The sequence below is a fragment of the Arvicanthis niloticus genome, chromosome X (assembly GCF_011762505.2).
Source record: "Arvicanthis niloticus isolate mArvNil1 chromosome X, mArvNil1.pat.X, whole genome shotgun sequence".
Taxonomy (NCBI): Eukaryota; Metazoa; Chordata; class Mammalia; order Rodentia; family Muridae; genus Arvicanthis; species Arvicanthis niloticus.
This window is the reverse complement of record NC_047679.1, coordinates 15956444-15984118: the sequence shown is the minus strand read 5'-3', so window position 1 is coordinate 15984118 and position 27675 is coordinate 15956444. Positions and strand designations below refer to the sequence as shown.

The 27675-nt window shown below is 38.9% G+C and overlaps 1 protein-coding gene across 5 annotated transcripts in view; it reads right to left on the bottom strand.

Annotated features, from left to right (window-relative positions):
- Nucleotides 1-27675, bottom strand: part of Fam120c (family with sequence similarity 120 member C) — a 117040-nt gene that overhangs the window by 60243 nt on the left and 29122 nt on the right. For 4 of the 5 annotated variants that reach the window (XM_034485235.2, XM_076918493.1, XM_076918494.1 and 1 more), the window contains exons 2-4: nt 24138-24384; nt 22216-22298; nt 14672-14800 (exon numbers count right to left, since the gene is read on the bottom strand). In XM_034485235.2, the coding sequence (XP_034341126.1) occupies nt 14672-14800; nt 22216-22298; nt 24138-24384 (459 nt within the window). Of the gene's footprint in view, nt 1-9112; nt 9222-14671; nt 14801-22215; nt 22299-24137; nt 24385-27675 lie in introns of those variants that run through there. The other variant, XM_076918496.1, reaches the window with a different exon arrangement.

Here is a 27675-nt window from a genome sequence, read left to right as displayed (position 1 = left end):
CCCAGGACTGAAGGGGTCATGCAAAGAAGTTGAGGCCTGGCACCATGAAGAGAGCCTATGAGAGGCTACTGATGAAGCCTAGTTGCAGTGGAAGACTCCAGAAAATTAGAGATGCCAGTACCATGAGATAACTACCAAGAATATCAGCAGCAGTGAAGTGGAATCAACCAGAGAGGTACAGAGCTGGAGATGTGACCCCCTTAAGCTTCTTTGGATAAGCCTAAGAAGATCATGTGTGGATCCCAGACATTTGAACAAGAAGCTGTGAAGTTGAAGTTGCCTTGGAGACCCCAAGATGTTAAAGATACCAGAGCCATGGGATACCTGCCAAAGCTGCTAACAGGAAGTGGAACAAGCCCAAGAGAAAGATGTTGGATATCAGATATGAGGATGTAGAGTTTGGAGTTTGTCCATCTGGCTTTTGGTCTTGCTTTGGTCCAAGATTTCCTCAGTATGTAGTTTTGTAATGGTAATTTATATCCTATGATGTTAGAGGTATGTGTTCTGCTTTTTGATTTTGATTTTATAGGGGATTACAATTAAGCTATTGAATGGATCTCACAAGAGACTGAACTTTTAAACACTGTTGAGACTGATAGACTATGGAGGATTTAAACGTTGGATGGACTAAATGCATTATGCTACTGCTAGGTAGCATAGGTAGACTCATATGTTTGAGCAAGTCTATGGGGCCAGGGAGTGGAATGACATGGTTTGAATAGGTTTGGCCAGGCAATGGTGGCACACGCCTTTAATCCCAGCACTTGGGAGGCGGATTTCTGAGTTCGAGGCCAGCCTGGTCTACAGAGTGAGTTCCAGGACAGCCACGACTGCACAGAGAAACCCTGTCTCAAAAACAAAACAAAGAAAGAAAGAATGAATGAATGAATGAATGAATAGGTTTGGCCCCCATAAACTCGTGTGTTTGAATGCTTGGCCCACAGGGAGTTATACTATTAGGAGGTGTGGCCTTGTTGGAGGAAGTGTGTCACTCTGTGGGTAAACTCTGACATTCTTCACTTGTTTGCTTTTAGAACAAGATGTAGAACTTTCAGCTCCTCTAGCACCATGCCTATATGGACGCTGTTATGCTTAAAGCCATAATGATAATGAACCGAACCTCAGAAGCCAGCCCCACTTAAATGTTGTCTTTTATAAGAGCTGCATTGGTCATGGTGTGTCTTCATAGCAATGGAAACCCTAACTAAGACAAATGGACTTAGCAAATACCTACAGAATATTCTACCAAAACACTAAAGAATACACATTCTACTCAGCAGTGCACAGAAGATTATTTAAAATAGATGACATCTTTGTGCAACACAAATCTTTATAAATTTAGAAAAACTGAAGTAACTCAGTGTATTCTATCTGAACATAATGCATTAAAACTTAAAATCCACATCAAACAACTTTCTTATAAATAGAGAAACTCTTAGAGGTTAAACAACTTATTAAAGAATGATAAAGGATCAAAGAAGAAATCAAGAAATACAGAAAAAATTCCTGGAACAAAATAAAAACAGAACAAAACCTCTGAGACACATCAGAAGCAGTTCTATGAGGAAAATTTATAGCTCTAAGCAATGCATTACTACATCAGAAGGAAGTGGGCATGTTGGTGAACATCTTTTGTCCCAAAACTTAGGAGGCAGGGGCAGGCCAATCCCTTTAAGTTCAAGAATAGCGCCTGGCGGTGGTGGCACATGCCTTTAATCCCAGCACTTGGGAGGCAGAGGCAGGCAGATTTCTGAGTTCGAGGCTAGCCTGGTCTACAGAGTGAGTTCCAGGACAGCCAGGACTACACAGAGAAACCCTGTCTCGAAAAACCAAAAAAAAAAAAAAAAAAAGGTTCAAGAATAGCCTTGCTTACATAGCTGGTTTCAGAATAGTCGGACTACCCAGAGATACCTTGTCTCTAAACAATAATCACTAATCAAAATGAGCACAAATAAATGAGTTGATAATACAACTCAATCTTTTGATGAACAAGAATACAAAAATATTGAGAGCCGGTTTATGCTAAGAAATAAAAAAAATCAGAGTAGAACCCTCAGAAATAGTAGAGTGAAAGAGTGTAAGAAACAGAGGGGAGGACTGGAGAGATGGCTCAGTGGTTAGGAGCACTGACTGCTCTTCCAGAGGTCCTGAGTTCAGTTCCCAACAATCACATGGTGGCTCACAAGCATCTGTAATTGGATCTAATTCCCTCTTCTGGTGTGTCTGAAGACAGCTACAGTGTACTCATAAAAATATTAATAAATAATATTTTTAAAAAGAAACAGAGGGGATAGAGGACACCAGGAAAACAAAGCCCTTTAAATCAACTGAACACAGCTCATATGAACTTAAACACTGAAACACTATGCACAGTACCTACATGAGTGTGAGCCAGGTCCTCTGTGTATATAGTATGGCTTCAAATTTAGTGTCTTTGTGGGATTACTGAGTGGGTAAATGAGTGGGTCTCTGATTTTTGGTGCCTTATCTTGGCCCTTTTCCTTCTGTTGGTTTGTGTTATCCAAATCCAATGTATTAGTTTCTGTTTTATCTTATATTTTATTATTATCCCTTAGAAGCCTGTTTCTTTTCTAATGAGAGTAAGAAATGGAGTAGATCAGGTAAGAGGTGGGGAAGAACTGGGAAGAGTAGAGGGAAAACAAAGCATAATCAGGATATATTATATGAGAAAAAACCTATTTTCAATAAAAGGAGGAAAAAAACCAAAGGAAACAATATAAAGAATCAATGAGTCTAAGATCTAATTGTTTGAGAAGATAAAAAAGATTAGAAGATTTGGCTCAACTAACAAAAAGAAAGAGAGGACCCAAATTACCAGAATCAGTGATGAACAAGGACACATTATGACAATATTATAAGGGAATCTTTAAAACCTGTACTCTGTTAAGTTGAAAAAATTAAAAGCAGTGGACACATTTCTAGTTTCAGCCAAACCACCAACCAGCCAAAGCACTGAACAACAAATTAGAAAATTGAAATAATAATAGGCCTTCCAACTAAGTCCAGGGCCAGATGCATTTACAACAGAAATCTATAAGACTTTCAAAGATGATCTATACACAATCTTTCTTAAACTATTAAAAAACAAAAGAAGGAGCCGGGCAGTGGTGGCGCACGCCTTTAATCCCAGCACTTGGGAGGCAGAGGCAGGTGGATTTCTGAGTTTGAGGCCAGTCTGGTCTACAGAGTGAGTTCCAGGACAGCCAGGACTATACAGAGAAACCCTGTCTTGAAAAACCAAAAAAAAAAAAGAGGAAGAAAGAGCAAAATATTATCCTGACTGAGGTAATCCAATCACAAAAGAGCACACATGGTATTCACTCACTGATAAGTGGATATTAGTCCAAAAGCTCAGAATACCCACGATACAATTCACACACCATATGAAGCTCAAGAAGAAGGAATATCAAAATATGGATGCTTCAGTCCTTCTTAGAAGGGGGAACAAAATACTCACAGGAGGTAGATGGTGAGAGAGACCTGGAGGAAAAGAGAAGGGGAACAGGAAAAAGGGGGGACAGGATCAGGTATGGGAGGAGACAGGAATGATAGACAGAGGGTCAGGAAATTGAACAGTGGTACATAGCAATGTGGGGTAGGGAACTGGGGTTGCCACCAGAAAGTCTCATATGCCAGGAGAGCAAAAGGCCTCCAGGGCCCAACAGGAATGAGATTAGCTGAAATACCCAACAAAGGCAAAGGAGGACCTATTAGAGACCTATCCAGAGGTTAGGCAAGGCCTCCAGTTGGGGCATGGGGCCACGTATACATCTTCAAATTTTTAACCTAGAATTCCTCCTGACTAAAGGAAATACAGGGACAAAGTGTGGAGCAGAGACTGAAGGAAAGGCCATCCAGAGACTGCTCCACCTGGGGATCCATCCCACATAGAGTCACCAAACCCAGTCACTATTTTGGATGGCAAAAAGTTCTTGCTGACAGGAGGCTGATATAGCTGGCTCCTGAGAGGCTCTGCCAGAGCCTGACCAATACAGACATGGATGCTCACAGCCAACTATTGGACTGAGCATGGGGACCCCAATAGAGGAGTTAGAGAAAGGGCTGAAGGAGCTGAAAGGGTTTGCAACCCCATAGGAAGAACAACAATATCAACCAACCAGACCCCCAGAGCTCCCATGAACTAAACCACCAACCAAAGAGTACACATGGAGGGACCCATGGCTCCAGCCACATATGTAGCAGAGGACGGCCTTGTTGGACATCAATGGGAGGAGAGGCCCTTGATCCTGTGGAGGCTCGATGCCCCAGTGTAGGGGTATGCTACGGCACTGAGGCAGGAGTAGGTAAGTGGGGGAGCACCCTCATAGAAGCAAGGGGATGGGGGATGGGATAGGGGTTTGTGGAGGGGAAACCAGGAAAGGGGATAACATTTGAAATGTAAATAAATAAAGTATCCAATGAAAAAAGTAAGGAAAATAAACTATGCTAAAATTTTATGGACCCACCAAAAAATCCCAGTCAAAATAATACTGAGCTAAAAGAACATTACCAGTGGAATTACTATTCCATATCTCAAGATGTATTACAGAGTTCTAGAAATAAAAACAACATGGTACTGGCACAAAACCAAACATAGATGATTGTAACAAAATCCAAGACCCAAACGTGAGTACAAATAAATTCAGCAAAAACATACAATTGAGGAAAAAGTGTCTTCTACAAATGGTGCTAGGAAATTGGACATCCACATGTAGAAGAGTGAAATTTGACCCATATCTTTCACCTTACAAAGAAACCAAAACAATCTCCAATTGAATAAAAGACCTAAATGTGAAACCTAAATCACTAAAACTGCTAGAAGAAAACACAAACAGTATCCTTCATAATGTGGGTATAGCAACAGACTTCTGTTGAGTCTTGTATGGCTGCACAAGGGACAGCATGACACACTTCCTGCTTCTGGAGCAGAGCCAGCAGAGCATGGGCCTTCATGAGTGTTGAGTGTTGCTAGATGTGAGGCTTGTTTGTATATTTTAATTTATGTTCCTCCTTCAGGGGAATATCCTATCTGCCAAGGTTTATTAAGGTTTGTGTTTTACTGTCGATTGTAATGCTAAGTGTGGGCCCCCAAGACCTGGAGTCTGCATGTAGTCCCTGGAACCCTGCCCCAAATTAATTCTGATTAGTGAATAAAGATACGGATAGCCAATAGCTAGGCAGAAGAGACATAGGTGGGATTGAGGTTTCATGGGCTTAGAGAGAAATGACCAAGAGGGAAGTGGCCAGGGAATAGAAGAGGATGATGGGGAGGAGAAGGAGAAAAGAGAGAAGCTGCCATGGAAGAAGAGTGTGCAGGGGAGAGTTGCCATAGGCTAAGGGCCAAAAGAACATGGCCCTGAGGGCTGTCCAACTGGGTTAAGAGCAGCCCAGATGGAACATAGTAAATAGTAAGTGATAACTTGAAGTTATCAAAAGTAGATTCTAAAGCATGGAAGGTAGGCAGCTGCCCAGCTATTGTGCTAGTAAGCATATTAAAAATTAAAGGCTGTGTGTGTCTTTTATCTAGGAATATAAATAGTCTAAGGCAGGGAAGAAGAAACTCTGGGCCAGGATTTTTAATTATTTTTTTACTATAAAGTTTAATGACTATATGATAATCAGAGATAGCATGATCTGGGAGGGAAGGGTATGTCTAATGCCCTTAGCAAAATGGTAATTGTTGTGACCTTCAGGATAGCACTTAAGGATGTGGAAAAGAACTCTGAACACATGAATTCAATAATATATAAATTTTCAACTATGTAAAATATAAGGGTGCAATATGAATTGTATGAGGGGCTTCATGGACCTAAAAGAACAGAGGCAGCTGTACCATGAGCCAGATTGTCAGAAAGATACTAAAGAAGGAGATAGAGATTTAGGGAATGGTGATAGCAGGGTAAGATCCCACTCAGATAAACTTATTGTTTGTGCTTACAAAGGCAGGCAGACTTCTGAGTTTAAGGTCAGCCTGGAACAGATTGACTTTAGGCCCAGGCGTGGTGGGAATGGTGATCTCAGAGCCAGATCCTACCCAGCTAGCTTTAAAAGGCAGACAGATCTCTGAATTCATTTGCATTGCTTTTAAAAAGTGCAATTGCTGTATTCTTTCTAATAATCAAGGTGCTAATGTCATAAAATCCTGATTTGTAGGATAATAAAAAGGAAACCTGGAGTAAATTACTGACTGACTGAATTAATGTATAAATAAAAGACTGGGCTTTAGTCCACAAGAGAGAACTACCCAGCGAGAAGTGCTTGGAAAGCGAACACAGCTCTTTTAAAAAGTTTGTATAGCAACTTGTCTGAGTTTGCTTGGGAAATCCAAGAATTTTTTTCTAGCAGCTTTTCTGACTTTGGTGGAAAAACCCATGGGCTATCTCATAGCTTTTAGAATTTTTTTCTGGCAGAAGAGAGCTGTCTTGAGCAAAATCTATCTTGAGCAAAAATCTATCTCAAGCAGACTACAGAACCAACTGCTATCTACAGAGACCTGTCTAGGGATCCATCTTGAGGAGAATAGAAGGCCCATGATTGACTTTGAGTTGTTTCTTTCACAGCTCTCAAACACTTCTTCAGAACCCCTCTCCAAGCCAAGGCTGGTCTTTGGCAGACTCCCTGAATAAGACACCATTTGCCCAAGAATTAATGCCAACAATGGACACATAGGACTTCATAAAATGATTCTGCGTGGCCAACCCCCTCCCAAAAAAAAACCCAAAAAATAACAATCATGTGAGAAGGAAAGCAATTTTGTCAGCTATATATCTGATAGAGGATTAATAGCCAGAATAATAGCTAGAAATAAATCTGCCATATGAACATATACTACTCATTGGAATATGCCCAAAGATTTGACATTCTACTTCATAGATTTTTGCTCAGCCTATGTTTACTGTTTTTATAATAGCTAGGAAATTGAAACAACCTAATGTTTCCTTATGTCCTTCAACTGACAAATACATAATGAAAATGTGAGACACTACACAATTTGTATAGAAATAGATGGAACTAGAAAAAATCATATTGAGTGAGATAACCCAGACCCAAAAACAGGAGGAAGGAGGGAGGGGGAAAATAACAATAACAGCAATAGTATCTGAAAAACTCATAAGGAATCATACTATTAATGGTCTATCTAAAAATCCCTATAATGAATGTAAGTCTGTATATATATAAAATCACATAGAGAAAATTTCATATCTGGGATGAAAATGCTCCCTTCAAGAGCTATAGACTAACAAAACCCTTAGTATCAGACATGAGAAATCCTCTTTTGGGTTGTTTGTCAGGGTTTTCCAAGAGACTCTCAAAGCGTTAGAAGCTTTTGCTCTTGCTCTTGATTGTGCACCAGAGATGACATGTAAGTCCCTATTCCTAAAGATACCATGCATTTCTACCATGGTCCAGAAGACCCAGGCTGGAACTGACCTGAAAGTTTCCTCCTTGAGGACTAGCTTACACAGTACTAGAAAACACTATGCAAGCTTCCTAAGGAGGGAAGCAACCAATAGTCCTACCCAGCTATGACACTTATGAACCACAACAATGACCAACTGGCACAATAACTCTAGGGGATCAATGGTGGCATGCATACTCCTGACAGTAACCAAAAGCTTTCTAATTGGACTTGAGGGAAATCATGCTTCACTCAGGGCTAGTGAAGCTATGGATCTTGGAAAAGAACCTACAACTACCACTTTATTGAACCAGTGTAATTCCTAACTACATTCTAAATATTTATCCTTGTACCCACAGGTAAGTGTAGTCCTCACCCTTCATCAATGAAACTTCTCTTTGCAACAGACTGAGACCATTTCAGAAAACCATGACCAATTAAAAATGCAGAGGCGTGGAGCTCAGTCCCACCAGATACAACTATAACACAACTCCTTCATCTAAGGTTTAAGGAACACTATGGAAGAAGGAGTGGAAGACTGTATTAGCTAGAAGATAAGGGCATTTGCCGTGAGACTGTATCTTCTATAAATGACATGGAGATTACATCCATGAAGTCTCACTAACACTGTTACCTAAACAAAAGTGACCTGAGCAAGGACTACACCAATAGACATGCTAAGCTAACACAGAAGAGAGAAACGGAGAAGTCTCAACCTTAGACAGAGAACTAGAGGTAACTGAGGGATGTGGAGAGCTGGGAGGATTAATAGCAATTGATCAGCCCTGAATAAAATAAATTATAATTTAAAAAGAAAGAAAAGAAACAGACATAGGAATCTATTGAATAATACCAAAAGATCTAAAATGCTGGGGTTTTGTTTTGCTTTGTTTCCCTGCCCCCATGAGTTAGTAAGGAAGAAGGTAGGCTGTGAAGCTAACACAGTTGGTAAAATATTTGCTGGGCATGCATATGGACCTGAGTTTGGTTGGTAGCTAGCACCCATGGCAGGAAGCAAGACATTATGGTACATGCTTGTAATCCCAAAGCTGGGGAGGGGGAGAAATGAGGATTCCTGGGGCTCACTGGCCAGGTTTCCTAGCCTAATTGGCAAGCTGCAGATTCCAGTAAGACACTTTGTCTCAAAAAAGGTGGACAACTCTTGAAACATTGACACCCACAGTTGACCTCTGGCATCCATATGTACACAAACATACAAATTTGGTACCTTTGAGGTCAAGGAAGTAAAGAACAAAAATATGAAACAAAAAAAATCCATTTGAAGAAACAATCAAAAACCTTTCCAAACTTAGTAAAAGACAAAGTTAGAGATTCAAGAAGCTGAACAAAATCTAAACATAATAAATTCAAAGAAATCCACACCAGAAACATTACTGAAAATTTCTATGAAACAAATAAAGAACTCACTTTACACTAACTCTATACAATCCTTTTTAAAAACTACATTAACTATGTTCATGTGTCCATGTCACTTTACACATGTCAAGGATCAGAGGAGAACCTTCAGAAATGGGTTCTTTCCTACAATATAGGTCTTGGGGAATAAACTCAAGTTACGGGATTGGCAGCAACCTTTGCTTGCTGGGCTACCTCACAGGCCTCTATAGAAGAAGGAACACTTGCTGAATTAGTCACTTTTCTCAATACCATAACAAATACCTGACAAAAGCAACTTGACAAGAAATAAGGGAGGATTTATTTCATCTCAGAGTTTGAAAATGTAGTTCTTCATGGCAGGATGGCGTAGTAGCAGGAACATGAGGGGGTTGTCACATTGCATCTACATTCAGGGAACAAAGAGAGATTAATTATAGTATGAGTTTACCTCATCCTTTTCATTCATTCTAAGGCCCCAGTCCATAGGAATGATGCACTCTTATTCAGGGTGAGTACTCATTCCTCAGCCCTTCCAGAACTATCTAAGAATGTTTCCTAGGTGAATCAAAATCTAGTCAAGTTGGGGCAAGTGAAATGGCTGGGATCAAGGCACTCACTCGATACCTGATGCCCTGAGTTTGAATCCACATGGTATAAGAAAAGAATCAACTCCTGGGAGTTGTCTATGACCTGGACATGAGTGCCATGCTGCACCACACATACATACAAATAAGTAAGTGGTTTTTAAAAACTTAGTTGGACAGTGGTTCACAGCTTTAATTCCAACATTCAGGAGGCAGAGGCATCCATATCTTTGAGTTCATGGCCAGCCTGGTCTATAGCAAGTTCCAGGACAACGAGAGTTTCATGGTTAGACCATGTCTCAACAACCAACCAGCCAAACAAACAAACACCAAAAATCCAGTCAGACTGACAATGAAGATTAACCATCACTCTTGCCAGCTCATTTTTGAGCTTTTATTATCTTGGGGGAAAAAAGAAGTTCAACACAACATAAAAAACTACAACTGTTGCTCATGAAAAAAAATGCAAACATGCTCTATAAAATACCAATAATTCAATAGCAGAAACACAAAATATTTCAGAGAGGCTTGCTATAAAATATATTAATCCTAAATACTGATGACTTAAAAGAAGGAAAAAAATATGATTCTATCCATAGATGTGTGAAATACATTTGGATGACTGACTAGAGAGATGACTTGGTAAACAAAATGTGTTTCCTATCCAAGTATAAGCTCAACTCCTCAGTATCCTCATAGAGGTGGGTATAGAGGTGTGCATTTGCAATTCCAGTGCTGAGGAAGCAGATAGGTGGATTCCTGGAGCTCACTGACCAGCCAGCCTAGCCAAATGGGTAAGCTCTAGGATAAATGAGAGACCCTGTCTCACAAAATAAGATACAGGGGCTGTAGAAATGGCTCAGTGGTTAACAGTTAACTGACATAGGCTAGAGAAAATGGTTTAGGGGTTAACAGAAGTGACTGTTCTTCCAGAAGACCTGAGTTCAGTTCCCAGCACCCATACTGAGCCTCTTATAATTGCCTCTAATTTCCATATCCAGGAGATCCAATGGCTCTTGTCTCCAAGGACAACTGCACTTGTGTGTGTATATGCACACATGCATACAAACGCATAATTAAAACACATCTTTTCAAAACTAACACATACTGCTTCCGCAGAGAGCCCAGTTCCAGGGAATCCAGAGCATCTGTTCTTTTAGGACACTTATTCATGTGCGCACACTCATATCCATATATAATTAAAATAAAATAAATCTTAAAAAGAAATAAAATAAGACTGAGAAACACACTTAGCATTGACCTGTAGCCTCCACATGTAATGTACAAAACCGTCCAAGTGCACTGTCACAAATGCAGGCATGTACACACACACACACAGAGAATATACTATGCGGTCATTATAATAACAATGAATAATCTTGCCAAACTAAGACTAGAGGAACACATGTGTGTCCTAGCAATGTATTTTTACAAAACCAACCACTCATATTATATTTAATAATGACTGAATAATTTCTTTAAAGAATTGGAATAAGAAAAAGAATTCTAGTCTTGGCACTCCTACACGTCCTAAACAGTACAGTAACTCGGGTTTGGAAGGGAGTTCCACAAATTGGGAAAGAAAAAAGAAAGCATCTTCATTCAGAAACATGGCCACCTCCACCCAAAATGCCAGAAAGTCTACTAAAAACTCTTAGAACTAATAAGTGAGCACAGAAAAGTCCAAGTCAAGACTTGGTACACATAAATCAATCTTATTTCCATGAGTAATTATAAATAAAAATGAACAAAATAGTAGTCTTTACAGTAAATGAACTAGTAAATACTTAAGTGTAAACACTAAAACCCATGTACAGAGACTGAGAGCATAGCTCTGTGTAGTGTAGAATATTTGTCTAACATGCACAAGGCCATGCAGTCAATATCTAGTACCATAAGAAAAAAAAGGAAAAGCATAAAGATAAAACTAAATTAAAAAAATATGCAGGGGTTGTATGTTAGAACTACAAAACATTGAAGAGATTTTTTTTAAAAAGTCAAAGAAGGCATAAATAAGATGGATTTACCAGATTACTGAATTCAAATATTCACAATTGGTCTCAGCTGTACAGACCTGTGATCCTAGCTACTTGGAAAGCTGAGACAGAAAGATCACAAGTTCAAGATCTGATTGAGCTACAAATTTAGTTAAAGGCAGTATAGAGAGATCTTATCCAAAAAGAAAAAAAAAGTAAAAAAAAAAAAAATAAGAAGAAGAAAGGTTAGAGACAGAGCCCCATGCTAGATGGCTGGCACAACATGTATGTGGCCCTAGGTTTAAACAGTAGTATTTGGGGGAAAGATTTCTTCTGCATATTGAACACAATTCCAACTGAAATCCAATCAATCAATTCTTTCTTTCTTTCTTTTTCTTTCTTTCTTTCTTTCTTTCTTTCTTTCTTTCTTCCTTCCTTTCTTCCTTTCTTCCTTTCTTCCTTTCTTTCTTTCTTTCTTTCTTTCTTTCTTTCTTTCTTTCTTTCTTTCTTTCTTTCTTTCTTTTTCTCTCCCTTCCTTCCTTCCAATACTACTCTAAAATTTATATAGACAGGCAAAAGTGCTTACAAAGACAAATTAAGATTGAAATTTGGAGAATCACTACTCAGCTTCAAGACTTAATATTGAGCTATTACTAATTAAGTTGTTGTACTTCTGATAGAACAATGCACATATATATTAATCAAACAGTACAGAAATACACTGATATAAATATAGTCAACTGATTTTTCTTATATAAAAACACAAAGGCAATTCAAAGGGAGAAAAATAGTCCTTTATACCAACTATATTCAGATACTTGGATAACTACATGCAAAACCAAAAGACAAATGCCATCATATTTTATACACAAATTAACTAAAGATATAAATGTGAAATATACAATTATTTGACTTATTAAAAAGAAAGGTTGAAGAGTAAGCTCAATCAGGAAGGTTCTTGCCTTGTAAGCATGAGGACCCCAATTTGATCTCTAGAACTTACATAAAAATATTGTATAAATGTATGGTAGGTACAAGAAAAAAAGTTCATGGTATGTGATGGAATGTGCCTGAAATCTTAGCACTCAGGAGGCAGAGACTGGCAGAACAGTGCAAGTTTAAGGATGGTGTGGTCTATATATTCAGTTTGAGGACAGTCAGAGCTACCTAGTGAGTTTCATAAAACAAGTAAAAGTTCACTATGAGTCATTTATAAATACAAATTAAAACTATAATTAGCACTGTGGGTATAGCTGAGTGGTAGAGTACTTGCTTGGCAGGACAAGGTACTTTATAAATAAATCAGGACTAGGAAGACAATGCTTGCCACCAAGTCTGACGATGTGAGTTGGATGCCACATGGTAAAGAAGAGAACAGACCCTTGCAGATTGTCTTCTAGCCCCCACATAAGCATGCTCTACACACACACACACACACACACACACACACACATGCTTGTATGAGCAGAAATGTCATTTCAAATATTGTCCAAGCATGGGTGAGGAAAGATAGCTACTGTGAAAAAATGATTTGGCATTGTTATAAATTTAAATATATATTTACCATATGCTCTAGAAATCTTAATTCTAGATATTTACACTATGAAAATGAAAAGCTATATTCATACAAAACTTGAATGCAAGTGTTTACAGCAGCTCTATTTATAGCAACCTAAATTTATATCCAATCGAAATATTCTTTAAAGCATGTGTGGATGAATGAGCTGTTCATGCATCCATAAAAATGAATTACAAACACACACACACACACATACACACCACTACCACCACCATCACCACCACCACCACACAAAACATCCAATAACTTGACAATTCTTTTCTTTAAGATTTTTCTTTTCATATGTGGGGGGGGCAGTGTGTGTGTATGCCATATACATGGGAATGACCCTGGAGGCCAGAAGAGAGTGTTGGATCCCCTAGAGCTAGAGGTATAAGCAGTTATGAGCTCCCTAACACAGATAGTGCCAATGAACTCCAGTCCGCTGTACAAACATACGTGCTCTTAACCACTGAGCTGTCTCTCTAGCCCAACTTGAAAGAATCATAAAGGTATTATGTAGAACGGCAAAAGACATTCTCAAACTATTAACTTTATGATTCTTCCCATATAATATTATCTAGAAGACATAACTATAGTTACAGAGAATGGCCAGGTAAATTAGAAATGGGACAGCCTGAGAGTCAGGGGGAATGGGATACTGCAACTTTCCTGAATTCTGATTTTAATGATGATTACATAAATCAATAACTTAAAATTTCATAGAATTGTACACACAAAAAATCAAACTGATTAATGTTAATTTAAAAACAGTGTAAGTTTAAAAAAGTAATCCACATATAAATCAAATTGCTAAAAATAAAACTAACTTATTTTTGTAACTTTTACTTTATAATATAAAATCCTAGTTGGGAGCCTTTCTTCCAATATTAACAATTATTTTGATTTTTATTTTATGGAGACTCATTTGAAATAGTCTTTTTTTATTATCCACTTTATCTTCCAGCAAGACATCCTTTATATTAAACTATACATTAAGAACAATGAAATGGCTCAGTGGGAAAAGGCACTTGCCACCAATCCCCAGAACCCACATGGTACTCCCCAAAGTTGTTCCCTAACCACTACATGTGTACTGTGGCTTACAGACAATAATAAACAAAAATAATTTAAAATACACAACCATCAAAATTAGCTGAGGGTGTGGTTTAGTTGTATTCTATAGCATGGGTTTGATCCCTAGCCTATAATCCTGAAAGAAGCCACATTACCTTGAATATTTTGTTTCTAGAGAATGAGATTTTAGGCAGCTTATTTATTTTCTAATTTTTCAGAACATGTTGGTAATGCATTAATCATCAATAGGAAGAAAACAAAAAGAAAGGACCCTTTCTATTCAGATCTTGGATGGTTTTTAAAAGAAATTTTAGAATTTCAGCCAGTAAGTCGGGGAAATCAAGTAGGAAGGAGGAAACTGTGGACCACAGAAAAGAACAGAGGACTTGGTAGTGTGGTAGGCAAATGTAAGAAAGCTGGTGAAGGTCAGCAAGATGGGTCAGCAAGTAAAGACACTTGCCACTAAGCCTGACAACATGAGTTTGATTCCCATAGGCTACATAGTGGAAGGAGAGAACCAACTCCAACAGGCTGTCCTCTGACCTCCAACACATAGGGAGGGCATGCATACATCTGCAAACATGTGTACCCAAAATAATTTTTAAAATTAAAACTAAAGTAAGCTGGTGATTCTTGAGAAGGGGGAAGATGAACTCACCTGAGATTGTTTGAAAACATCCTTGCCAACCACATCCAGGTTTGAGGGGTCTTTGATGGAACTAACATACTCAGAAACAGCCTTGATCACGACATCACAAGGAGGAAGAACCAGCTGATGAGCTCGGACCTAGGAAAGGCAAGATAAGTAAGGGATACCAATGTCAAAGTTGGATCACTAAGAGAAATTCCAAAAATGAATGACACCCTGGCATGGTCTACCAGAATCTCCAAGAAATAAAAGAGGAAAGAACTAGATAACAATTATTGGAAGAGGAGTTGACACCCAAACATTTTCAGCTTAAATAACAAAATAGGAAACTTTATAAAGCAGGAAAGTCCAGCTTATGTCCAGAGGGAGTGGCTAGGTTTGGGAAGCTACCTATTCTCAGGGACAAGGAGCACCAACAGTAGCTGGCACAATCCAGAGAAGCTTAGACAATCTGCAGTTGTCTCCATACCAGACATTTTAATGCATTTTATTGTATTTCTTTGTTTGTGTGCACTTGTGCCACAATACACATGTGGAGGTCTGAGAATAACATATAGGAGTGAGTTCTCTACCATGTAGGTCCCAGGGATTAAACTAAGGTTGTAGGTTTGGTTGTAAGCATCTCTACCCATCAAGCCATCTTGACCACTCCTTAACGGATATTTTAAAGAGCAGAAAAACAGGGAAGATCTCAGACAGCAACAGGAATGATGGAAGGAGATGCTGGGAAAACTGTTCTCGGTGCTGGGTGGATGGTACTCAGAATTTAGTGGAACAGTAGTGACATGTTGTGCTGTGTAGGTGGGTAGGCTGTGCAAGACACACTCTTGAGGCATACTCTTGGGGACACTCAGGAAGTGTCGCAGGGACTATATACTGAAGGCTAGCCAGGAGAATACTGCTAGACTGGAGTAAAGAAACTTTAAATGAAAACTATAGGAATAAGTGAGCAGAAAAACTCCTGGGAGCCAGAGTTTACAGAGAAACTTCACATGAGCTCAAAGTAGTACTCTAGACAACTGGAAGGACTGCACAGGAGTGAAGCCAGCATTTACAATCAGCCCCATTATGGAACACCCAGATGTGTAAAGTGACATCTGAGAATCCATCTTTGAAGCCCTGCACCTGAACTGGAACCCCGTGTGTAAGCCGGCTTTCCAAAGAAAAACCTGGAAACAAAACTACAGCTACCTAGGACATGGTTGGCATCTGCTACCTGACATCTCAAAAAAAATTCTGAAAGCAAGCCAGTCTTCTGGGACCCTGAAAATGAATGCCCTGACACTCCAAACCAAACCAGGAATCAAGCTAGTTAGTGTTTCTACACTTTTCCCCAAACCCAGTGAGAAATCTACCCTCCACATTTATTCCTCCTTTACTCAATACCAAGTGTCAATTTAGTAAGCAGATTGGGTCCTGCTCTGATCTTCCCATATCTGTTCTTTTCCTTTCTCCTTACAACTTCCTAATAGAATAGGCTTGACTGGTGTGCAGGGGGTTCTCTGTATCTTCTGAGAACTGAGACTGTTCTATGTTACCTGATCTCATGTCTTTAACCTTCCCCTTTCAGTCTACTGTTAGTGATAACTGTCTCATGTCCTCCATTTTTTGGTTGCTACCATTTCCCTTCCTATCCATGCTCTCTCTCCTCTCTAACAATCCAATACCACTAGATACACTGTGCTTTCCTCCTCAGATCTACAATAACTAATATATTAACACCCACATACTAACAGTGCCTCTACTCAAAACCATTGATGTTTAAGTGGTGTTGATTTTTTATTTCACTACTACTGCACAGTATCCTAATGGCCTGTGCCTAGATAGTGACTACTGCTGCGACAGCATTGTACTCTTAGGGAATACTGAGGATCAAGTCTGGTGCTCTGAGCATAAATGTAAGAGAGGAAAATGATACCTCAACCCATCAAAAACTATCTCCTCTTGAACACTGCAAGCATTTGCACATAAAAACATAAGAAACAGAAAAATGCAATGTTGGATGTCTCCTCTCAGTAATGCCCCCTTGAGAGTAACTTAAAATTCCAAAGAATTCAAGAGAATAATTATAAATATTCCAAAGAAATTGAGGATACAAAATCCCATCTGAATTCCAAAAGGGGGGAAACAGCTGAATAGAGGAAGGAAGTCAGTGCAAAATACTGAAATGGAATTCAATACTGCTACAGAAAGACTGAAGAAACCCCAAACTGAGTTACTGGAAATTAAAGATTCAATAAGTCAAATTAAAAGCTCAGTGACAAGCCCCGCCAATAGAATGAATCCTGGGGGAGACACAATATCAGGGCTTGAGAACAAAGGAGAACAGCAACACTAAATCAATAACAAAGATAAGATAATTTAAAAGAACTGAACATGCAAGAGAGACAGTACAGTATGAAAAAAGGCACTGAATTGATAAGCCATATTATACTGAAAGCCCCCACCAAGGGCTGGAGACATGGCTTAGCAGTTAAGAATACTTGCTTCTCTTGCAGAGTACCTGAGTTTGATTCTAAGCATCACAATTGCAGCTCACAACTGCTTTTAACTCTAATTTCAGATGATCCAATGAACTCTTCTGGACACTTTGGGCACCAGGTATGCCCATGGGATACACATATATATGTAAGCACACATACATATACATAAAATAAAGCTTAAGAAAAAAACTACCCATTCTCATGCAAGCAGCTCTAACTGAGCACAATGGGACGGACACACACACACACACACACACAAATTAGTAGACATGTCTGAAAAAAGAAGTGTCCCATCAGGAGACAGAGTAGTGATGAAGAAGGGTAATAGGGGATAAAAATGATTAGATTCGTTACTTAATGAATGAAAAACTGCTAAAGAATTTAGAGATTATTACAAGAACTCATACAATATTCCATTGATATGTGGAGATTCATGTTCTCATGTATCAGTCAATAATAAAATTAATGAGGGACTAGAGAGATGGCTTAGAATTTACAATCATTCAGTTAATGCACAGACATGAGGGCAGGCAAAATACCCATACATATAAAATTACATGAAAATAAAAATAATTTTTAAAAAGTTACTATGTCTGGTATAGCAGGACACATCTTTAATACTTGAAGGCAGATGCAGATGGATCCCTATGAGTTTTAAGACAGCCTGGTCTACCTACACATTGAATTTCAGGCTAGCCAGAAACCTGTATCAGTTACTGCCAGGCATTGGCCAGACTCTGTCCTAAGGTTGCAGGGACAGCAGTGAATACCAAAGAGAAGAAATCTGCCTTCATGGCAGTGGAAATACTAAGTGTGTTGGAATAAGGTGATTTGTGTGTATATATGCCTGTGTGCCTGCATACATGTGTGTCTGTGCGCATGTGTGTCTATGTGCATGTATGCTCATATAATTTTTAAATAGTGGGAGCTAAAAAGGCATCATTGAGAAAATGACATTTGACAAACTTTTAGGAGTGAGGAAGCAGTTATGTAAGCAAAAAGGCTGTTCAAGTAGAAAGAATGTTAAGTCTGAAGCATCTAAGGGACAAGGCAGTGCTGGGGTTGGCAGGCTATGAGAAGGGTTGAATGACAGCAAGACTCATTATAAGATTTTAAATAGAAAAGTGACATACTCTGAGTCTTCTTTTTAAAATTAGTACATATTATCTATATAAAAGAGTAGGTTTCATTATATTTTTATGTATAAATATTATAAAATACAATCATATTCACCTCTCATTATCCTCTCAATCTCCCCATCTCAATCATCTCCTTATTGGTCCCAAATAGTCAAATCCCCCTACCTTATCAGACAAAATAAGACAAAATAATGCTAAAGAAGCAATTTTACAGCCAAGGATATAGTTCAGAGGTAGAGTGATTTCCTATCACATCTAAAGCCATGGGTTCAATTCCTAGTACTGTCAATTTTTTTTCAAAAACAAATTTGCATACATTGTGTATACGTGTGTGTGTGTGTGTCTGTCTGTCTGTCTGTCTGTCTGTGTGTTTCTGTCAAATACATATTGGGTGTGCCTGTGCTTATTTGGGGAGGGAAGCCAGGTGCACAAGAGTAGGCAGACCATAGGTCACCCTGAAGTACTGTTCCTCAGAAGTGGTTTATCTTGCTCTTTTAAGACAGAGTAACTCACTGGTACACTAGGCTCCTGAACTAGGGCAGGCTGGTTGGTCAACAAGCCTCAGGAATCTGCCACTCTCCAGCTTCCTGGTATTGGAATTACAAGTACAAGCCATCTTGCCTGGCTTTTTATATGGGGCTGGGGCTAGAATTCAGGTCCTCATGCTTACCCAGCAAGCAGTTTACCAACTAAGCTATCTCATCAGACCCAAGAACAAATTTTATTCTGTACTTTCCCAAAACACTAAAATAGCATGTGGCATAGTAATTTTGTATACAATATAAATGATATAATTACCTCTAAATGGTGACCTTAGTTTCACCTTCAAATTCCTATCATTAATTGTTTATGGGCCCAAATATAACTTAATGGTAGAAGAAAGGCAAATGAACTCTGCCTGACTAGTTAAGATGGGCCAGACATCAGTCTTCTCTTCCCTAAGGAGCTACTTGTTCCATCTATCTATCTATCTATCTATCTATCTGTCTGTCTATCTATCTATCATCTATCTATCTATCTATCTGATCTACATCTTTTTACTCACTCCATCAATGCAAATGTTACTATGCACTGGAGATATTCTCATATGTAATCCCCAAGATGATGCTTAATCAGCCAACTAGGTATCACCTGATATGGACAACTTGACATGTAATATTAATCATCCTAGCTAAGACTGTAATACCCTTATATGGACCATGACACGGTTACAGTAAGGATCATAAAATGGGTGATTATCTAAGATGACTCCAATAAGTCCTAAACAGGATTAATGGCTCCTCTTAAGAGAGATACAGAGAAGGATTTTACATTCATAGAAAAGAAGGTGGTGTAAAAATGAAAGATACTTAGGTATGCTCATAGCTATTGGAAATATCCTATCTCTTATCACCTTTCCTTCAAAGGTCATTGGGTTTACTGATAAATTTGTTAAAGGCAAATCAGATCACAGAAGCAGGAGGATAGTAAACAGCTCAAGTTTAGTCTGTCTGTCTGTCTGTCTGTCTGTCTCACTTGCTTGCTCACTCGCTTGCTCTCACTCTCGTTCTATCTCTCTTGTGTATGATGTGCTGGGGGTAGGGAGAGTCAATATTGTTCTTCATTCGCTTTGCATTTTGGGACAAGGGGTCTGATTAGGAGCTGGGCCTCACTAGATAAGCTAGGCTGGCTGGCCTGAGAGCCCCAGGAATCTGCCTGTCTCCATCTCTACAAGGCTAGGATTGTAAGCATGTGCCACCACCCCTGGTTTTTTTGTTTTGCCTTGTTTTTCATGTGTGGAGATCAAAGTCCCAACCTTGTTTATGCAGGAGGTCCTTTATCAGTGGAACAATGGAACCATCTTCCACGCCTAGCCCCTAGATGATTCTTTACTATAAGAAGAAAAATATTGAGTGGCCAAGAGTGAGTTTGTGGCTAGACAGATGTTTAATTGGCAAATGTTTGCTGCACAAACACAAAACCTGGGCTCAGATCTCTAGTACTTATTTATATAAAAAGTCATATATGGCAGCATACACCTTTTATCCCAGTGCTAGGAACACACACACACACACACACACACACACACACACACACACACACGATTTTTATTTTATTTGTAAACCTGAATCATGCACAGTCATCCATAATAACACATGCTTACAACTCAGCATTCAGGAGGCAGAAGAGGGGATTGATTTTGAGTTCTAGGCTAGTTGGCATCAGGCACTATCTCCATTTAAAAAAAGACTGGAGCTAGAGCAATAACTCATGGAGAGATGGCTCAGGGCTTAAAGAGCACTGGCTGCTCTTCCAGAGGACCTAGGTCCAATATCCAGCACCCACATGGAAGCACAAAAACATATATAACTCCAGTCTCAAGGGATCCAATGCTGTCTTCTGGATCCTCCAGGCACTATGCACACATGTAGTACACAGACATACATGCAGACAAAACACCCATGCATATACGATGAATACATTTCAATTGAAAAATACACAAATAAACGTTTTTAAAGGATCATGCTTATACATCAAATAGGAAACAACCAATGAAGAGAGAGAGAGAGAGAGAGAGGGAGAGAGAGAGAGAGAGAGAGAGAGAGAGAGAGAGAGAGAGAGAGAGAGAGAGAGAGAGAGAGAAATGGAATGATGCCAGAGAACATTAAACTGCTAATCTGGCCCTTAAGCTGGCAAGAGTGAATGGAATCTTTAAATGAAAGAGCCTGCCTTAGATGGGGTATGGACAAAGTATGGTCATCAGACACTAGCAGAACTCAGAAACACAACAGATTAAAGTGGGGTAGTTGAAGAGGAAATGAAAGTTCCCAGAAATTCTCTCTCCATCACTTCCACTTGCTCAGTGAAATAGGAAGTAAGATCATGCAAAGTGGGTGAGCCAATAAGGAGAAAGTTTTAGAGACTGAAGGAAGAAGGAGGTATAAAATGATTTTCGAGACATTGCAAAACAGGAGATTAATATCGTCACCAGATGACAAGAGCCAAAGGGTGTCAGTTCTTCTCCAGGCTTCATAGCAGTAAACTTATTTTTTAATATTTGCTAAAGATCAACCAAAATGATCACATCACTCATTTGACATACATATCTGATCTTTAGTGAGCTTGGGCATCTAGTCAGATGATTAGCAACTGTATTTCTGCTTTTGTCAATTTTCTGATTCTGTTCTATATTCATTTTTCATTACTGAGGCATTAGTACTTTTCTTTGCCAGTTTGTATGATTTCTTAAGTTATGGGTATTATCAGAACTAATTTTTTATCTGCATGTAAAATATAGTTTTACTTTATTTTAAGGGAAAAGTGCAACCATTGTCCCACACTGCCATGAATTATGCAGTCAAGTTTCCCACATTTTGGGATATCACAGGAGTCAGCATATCCCAAGTGCCACAGAGGAGGCTTGCCCTGTGGAAACTACCTTCTTGATTGTGGTGTCTCTACAAGTATTGCTTATGAAATATTTAAAATCTAGTGAAAGAGGGCACCAATGAACATGCCAAACTGCATGGAGAAAATCTCATATGAGGCCTCTATCCTACACAAAGAACTATAGGCAAGTACTTCTAAAACCTGGGAATGGACGAGGTGGCCCTCTCCAGGGAAAAGTATTCCAACTGGTTATCCAGTGTCAAACCATCAGCCCTGGAAACATATATACAAGTAACATTTATGAACTCATCAGGTTATATAGGAAATATATGTATATACAAATACATGTATGCATGCAGTAACAATTGAATTTTAAACATAAGCTTGAAGGAGAGTAGGAAGGATATATGGGAGAGTTCAGAGAGAGGAAAGGGAAGAGCAAAGTGCTATAATTAAAATATGACCTCAGAAACAAACAAAAAAGCCTTATATTCTACTCCATCAAAGTTCAATCAAAACTTGATGCCTCCTAATTGTACAGGGACAAAATAAGGCACATTACCTTAAGTGATGCAAGAGGATGTTCTGGTCCCAAAAGGCTCCAGTGAAAAGCAGCCAAGTCTTCATCTGGCAGAATGTGGTTACCTATAAAATACATTTCATTTGTTTACTATACAAATGTGTGCATGGATCTTTTAGGTCATAAAGAAGAACCTCCTGGGAGAGGAAGCAGCTGAACGGAACATGGGCCTGTGTTCTTTTCACTTTATTTTTGAGACAGGATCTTACTAAGTAATGCTAGACTAAAACTCACTCTGTAGACCACAGGAGACACAAACCCACAGAGATCTGCCTGCCTCTGATTCCCAAATGCTGGGATTAAAGGCATGCACCATAATACCCAGTAGGCCTATATTCTTAATGTAATATTTAATTATAGTAGCTTTCTACATGCTGATTTCCTACGCTGTACCCTGTGTGTTACATGTATCTCCTTTATAATGATCAAACCTCATAGTTGTCTCCCTACTTTATAGACAAGGAAACTGAGATTCAAACAAGTTTAGTGACTTGGCTCGAGGTAGATCTATAGTAGAACAAAAGTTAGGTCTGTCTGACTCCCAAACACATGGTACTACCTATTACCATAAGTCATTGATAACTATTACACAGTTGTACTGCCTTTATTTTGCAATAGTAAATTACTAAAAAGTGCAAGTCACTTTACATGTCTCACGTCACTTCACCTCATGAATAACACCATGGTATAGTACCATTTCTATTTCTGAGATGACAAAACTGAATCAAGGGAGGCATGACTTCAGTGATTTGCACAAAATCTAATTCTAAAACTTGGGCTGATTCAATTAGATTACCCAAAGTGATGTTCTTTGGGCTTTTAGGGCAGAGGTCACAAAGCTAGACTATTTATGTTCCTGCTGTCAACACTTGGAAAATCAATTCAAAATATCATCAATTCTATAATTTACTTTGAAAGTAATGCCTGAAAGTTGGGTGTAAAAAGCATGCCAGCAAGCCCAGCACTAGGAAGGTTAACACAAGAGGATCTTATGTTATGAAGATCTTATGATATATATTTTATAAGATCTTATCTTATGAAGCCAACCTAAGTGATACAGTGAAGCCCTGCTCAAAAACAAGAAAAAAAGAAAAGAAAAAAAAGGTAGGTGGGTAGATGGAAGAATGGATAGGTACATGTGAGATCAAGTACCATCTCAAGTTTTCCCAGAAAACGAAATTTTGCAGAATGTTGTTCAGAGAAATTTCCCTAATAAATAACAAAAAACAAACAGAGAAAAACATAGTCCATATTATCTTCCTAGTCTAAATCTAGATTTTTGGAAAGAATTGCTAACAGCCTAAGTGGAAAAGCAATGCTATCTAGGACTAGTGAAACATAGGAGTCTGTGTCTCAATTGCAGAACATAACAAAAGGGAAGTATTATAATTCAGATAATGTTCTGAAATATCACATAACAGTTCATAAGATGCTCTTATGTTCCAATTTACATTTTTATGTTCCCATTCTTATCACAAATCAGTATGTTCATAACATACTGTGTTTTTCAGTAGGCATCAAATGCCTACTGCTTTTTCCACAGCCTTTTATGGTGTAAAAACTTTTTTTTTGTTTTTGAGACAGAGTCTTTCTCATATAGCTCAGGCTGGCCTTGATTATGTGGCCAAGGGTGGTCTTAAACTCCTGATCCTTCTGTTGCTACCTCTTGAGTTCTAGAATTACAGGCATGTTGTACCACACCCACATATGCAGTTCTAGAATTGAACACAGGGCTACACACATGATAAATATACACACTGCCCACTGAGCTACATCCCAAACCAGCATGAGGACTCTAAAAAGGCAAACCCAGCATTGACAGGCTAGAACTCCCCAGTCCATATATCTTATCAATGCAAAAAGAAACTTCACCAACCACTGGATCTCTGTTTTTGACTACCTACCAAGCAGTGCAGCAAATATGGGAAAATTCATTCGCTTCAAACCCAGCTGCTTGGCCACTTCCTGCATGAGGAACTGGTTAGTTGTGAGGTTCTTGCCATTCCAGCTCAGCTTCAGTGCATGGGAACTGTAGTAAGACGGAATATTGTAGAGTGCATACTCAGAGTCATGAGCGAGAAGGCCATGGAAGCCATTCTCCCTGAAAAAAGCCACCACTTCCAAATGGTGGTCTTCAAGGCTCTGAAAAACCTAGGAGAGAAAAAAAGAGAATCTGTCATGACACAGAAATATATGTCTATAAAATAAAATTGTAAATCAGGGAGGTTAGCACATAATTTATAAAGATAAAATTTAAGATTATCTGTGGCCAAAGAGAAAAAAACAAGCCAACCATATATCATCTTAGAACATGATTATGCCTGTACATGTGGTTTCTAACTGCCCAACCTTGAAGTCATGAAATCAATACACGATATATTACTTAAGTGTTTATTTGAAACCATAACAGAGATTTTCACATGAAAAACACTAAAATCATTTGTTGCTCAGTAGCTATGAGCTGTACACAGTCTACCTTCATAATCGTACCAGAACAATCATGGTGAGGTATATATGAAGGTACTTAGAGGTGGAAATAGACAGAAATCTTAGTGTATCTATCAATTTTTAGAATATTTATTTATTTATTTATTTTCCATGTATGCTAAATGTACCAGTTCATGGAGGTACCCATGGAAGTCCAAGTCACTGGGTGCCCTGAAACTGGACTTACAAACAGTTATTAACTGCTCGAAGTAGGTGAAAGAAACTGAACCCAGGTCCAACATACCACCACCACCCTTTCACAGTTTTTGTTGTTCCTCCCATCTTCTAAGGAGAGGACACTTTCCAAAAGGGAAGTTTCCAACAGTGTTCCCCAGAGGGAACCCACAGAGGTTATTTCTAACTGATGAGGGTCAAAAACTTCATCCCATTTTAAAAATAGAGAAACTAAGCTATAAAAGGTTGGCTACCCTCAAGCCTATGAGTGACACAAGATACAACTTAAGCTAAACTAATTCCAGAATATGTACCACTGCTGCACCAAGCACCCCCCTAACTGTACTATTTTTTTTATGGAAACAGAGACAGACTATTAAGTACCCTTGCTACACATGTTCTATTTAGTGTATTTGGAGCACGCCAAAGTCATTTATATACTAGCTCCACCAGACTAAGTTCTTTGACTACAGATACTTTATCTCAGCATTTCTGGCTCTACCATTACACCTGATGCATAGTAATATTAATGCTAGTGACTAACAGATCCTGACTCTGTACTATGTGCAAAGCAATGTATCTTTATACTCTATATGCATTAATTCATTTAGACTTTAAAATATTAATAGGCTATTTATCGCCAAAAGAAAGAGCAAAGCAGACTTTGGTTCTACAGCCTATATAGATCTTGATGTTTTTTAACTCAACCGAACTATATGTTTGTTATTGTAGTTGCTGCTGCTGTTTTGACACAGGGCTCGCTATATAGTCCTGGCTCTCCTGGAACTCACTATGTAGATCAGGCCAGCCTCAACCTCATAGAGATCTGCCTGCCTCTGCCTCCTGAGTGCTCACATTAAAGGCATACATCATCATGCCTAGCTCAAATGATCTGTCTTTCATTTAAGTTCTAAAGTAACAATAGTTTTCTAAAGTCTAATGGGAGCTTCAATACATTATGCTTTTGGTAGAATATAGAAAGTATTTAATCACTGTTGATACTCATATCACAGATGAGGTCACATAAGGGTTAAAGCACTAATAAGCAGAAAGCAAAGTTAGCAAAAAAGTATAACATAGTTATACCTACAGACACAATTAACTCCAGGTGTGCCAGAGTAAGAGGATTGTTTTATGCTGTCCTCTGATGATAGCTCTCCAGAATATCTATCATATAAGTTGCTAGTTCATCTATCAATCTTGTGCCAGGCAAGCACAAACTATGATCTAACCTCTTGCATCATCATAACCTGATTAGGCAGGCATTATAAATTCAATAATATAGATGAGGAAACTCAGACTTGGAAGATAGAGGTGTCATGCTCAGAGCCACAAACATAGAAAACAGCAGCCTGAGTCAGACTGTCACTAACATCCATGCTCTATGTATGACACATAACTTTTAGCCTGGCTGAAGCTGATTTTACCATAGTCCAAGTGATTTCAACCCCCAAAAGCCAAGGACTAGTGATTATTGGGGAGAAGGACAGGAAAGAAAGATATATTGCTATATTGCCAAGGCTGGTCTCAAAGTCGTTGGCTCAAGTGATCTTCCTGTCTCTGTTTCCTGAGTAGCTAGGGCTGTAGTTTCATGTTACCTTACCAGGTGAGTAGCTAAAGACTTTCTGGGTGCATATGGTAGTGTGGATTGAATGCAGAGCTTTGTGAACGACAGACCTTTTAAATTTTTTTGAGACAGGGTCTCACTAGTTGTCCAAGTAGGCATCAAAGTTGGGATTTTCTACACAATCAGATATAGCAGTACTCGTGCTCTTTAATCTGGTAGCTCTTCCAACTCTAGGAATATAAATGACAGTTACTTACGATAATTAAAAACAAAACCAGAAAGCCCAGTGGTGGTGGTGGTGGTGGTGGTGGTGGCAGTGATGACAGCAGTAGCAGTGATGGCATACACCTGTAATGCCATCACTCAGGAGGGAGGCAGAGGCAGAGGCAGACCAGCCTGGGCTACAAAGTGAGTTCCAAGATAGCCACCACTACACAGAGAAACCCTGTCTTGAAAAAAGCAAGCAAGCAAAGAAACCTCTCTTAATATCCTTCAACTCTGGTGTACTGTAACAATTCCTATGATCCAAACACTTGTATTTTCACTATACTTTCCACCTTAAGAACTAGTAAATTAATCCACTTACTCACTTTACTTCATAGGCAACTAAGATCTAGAGAGGATACATGCTGAGACATGACTACCGAACTAATTTACAACAGAACCAGGATCACAACAAAAGACCTAAACTCTAAGCGCAGGACATTTTCGCAGCATATTCTGGACTAGAATAAAAGAAAACATCAGAATAAAAAAAATCTCAGAAATCTTTCTCACAAGGCTCCAAGACCCCATGCCAACCTATTTCCAAGATGACTCTTGCACCCCTGAGCTTGGACACTTAGTTTCTGTGCCTAAAATACCTTTGTGCCTTTTGTAATGATATTTCCATTGGCCTGTTTCTTCTAAGAGAAATTCCTCGGTGTTTCTCCTGTCTTCGTTCTTCCCACATTTTTCTATCATTTACTTTCATTAATGTATCTATTTGGGTGGAAATCCTTCAGCATGTGTGCAGAGGTTTTATGACAACTTGCAGGAGTTGCTTTTCTCTTTCTAATCAGTGAGTCTAAGAGACTACAAGGTTTAGTGGCAAGCACCTTTCTTTACTCATCTCCACCCCCACATACACACAGCTTCTTCAGTCTTACACGATCAAGACAGATCAGATAGGCACACAATCGATTTGAAAACAGCATCATCTCCAATTTTAAAAA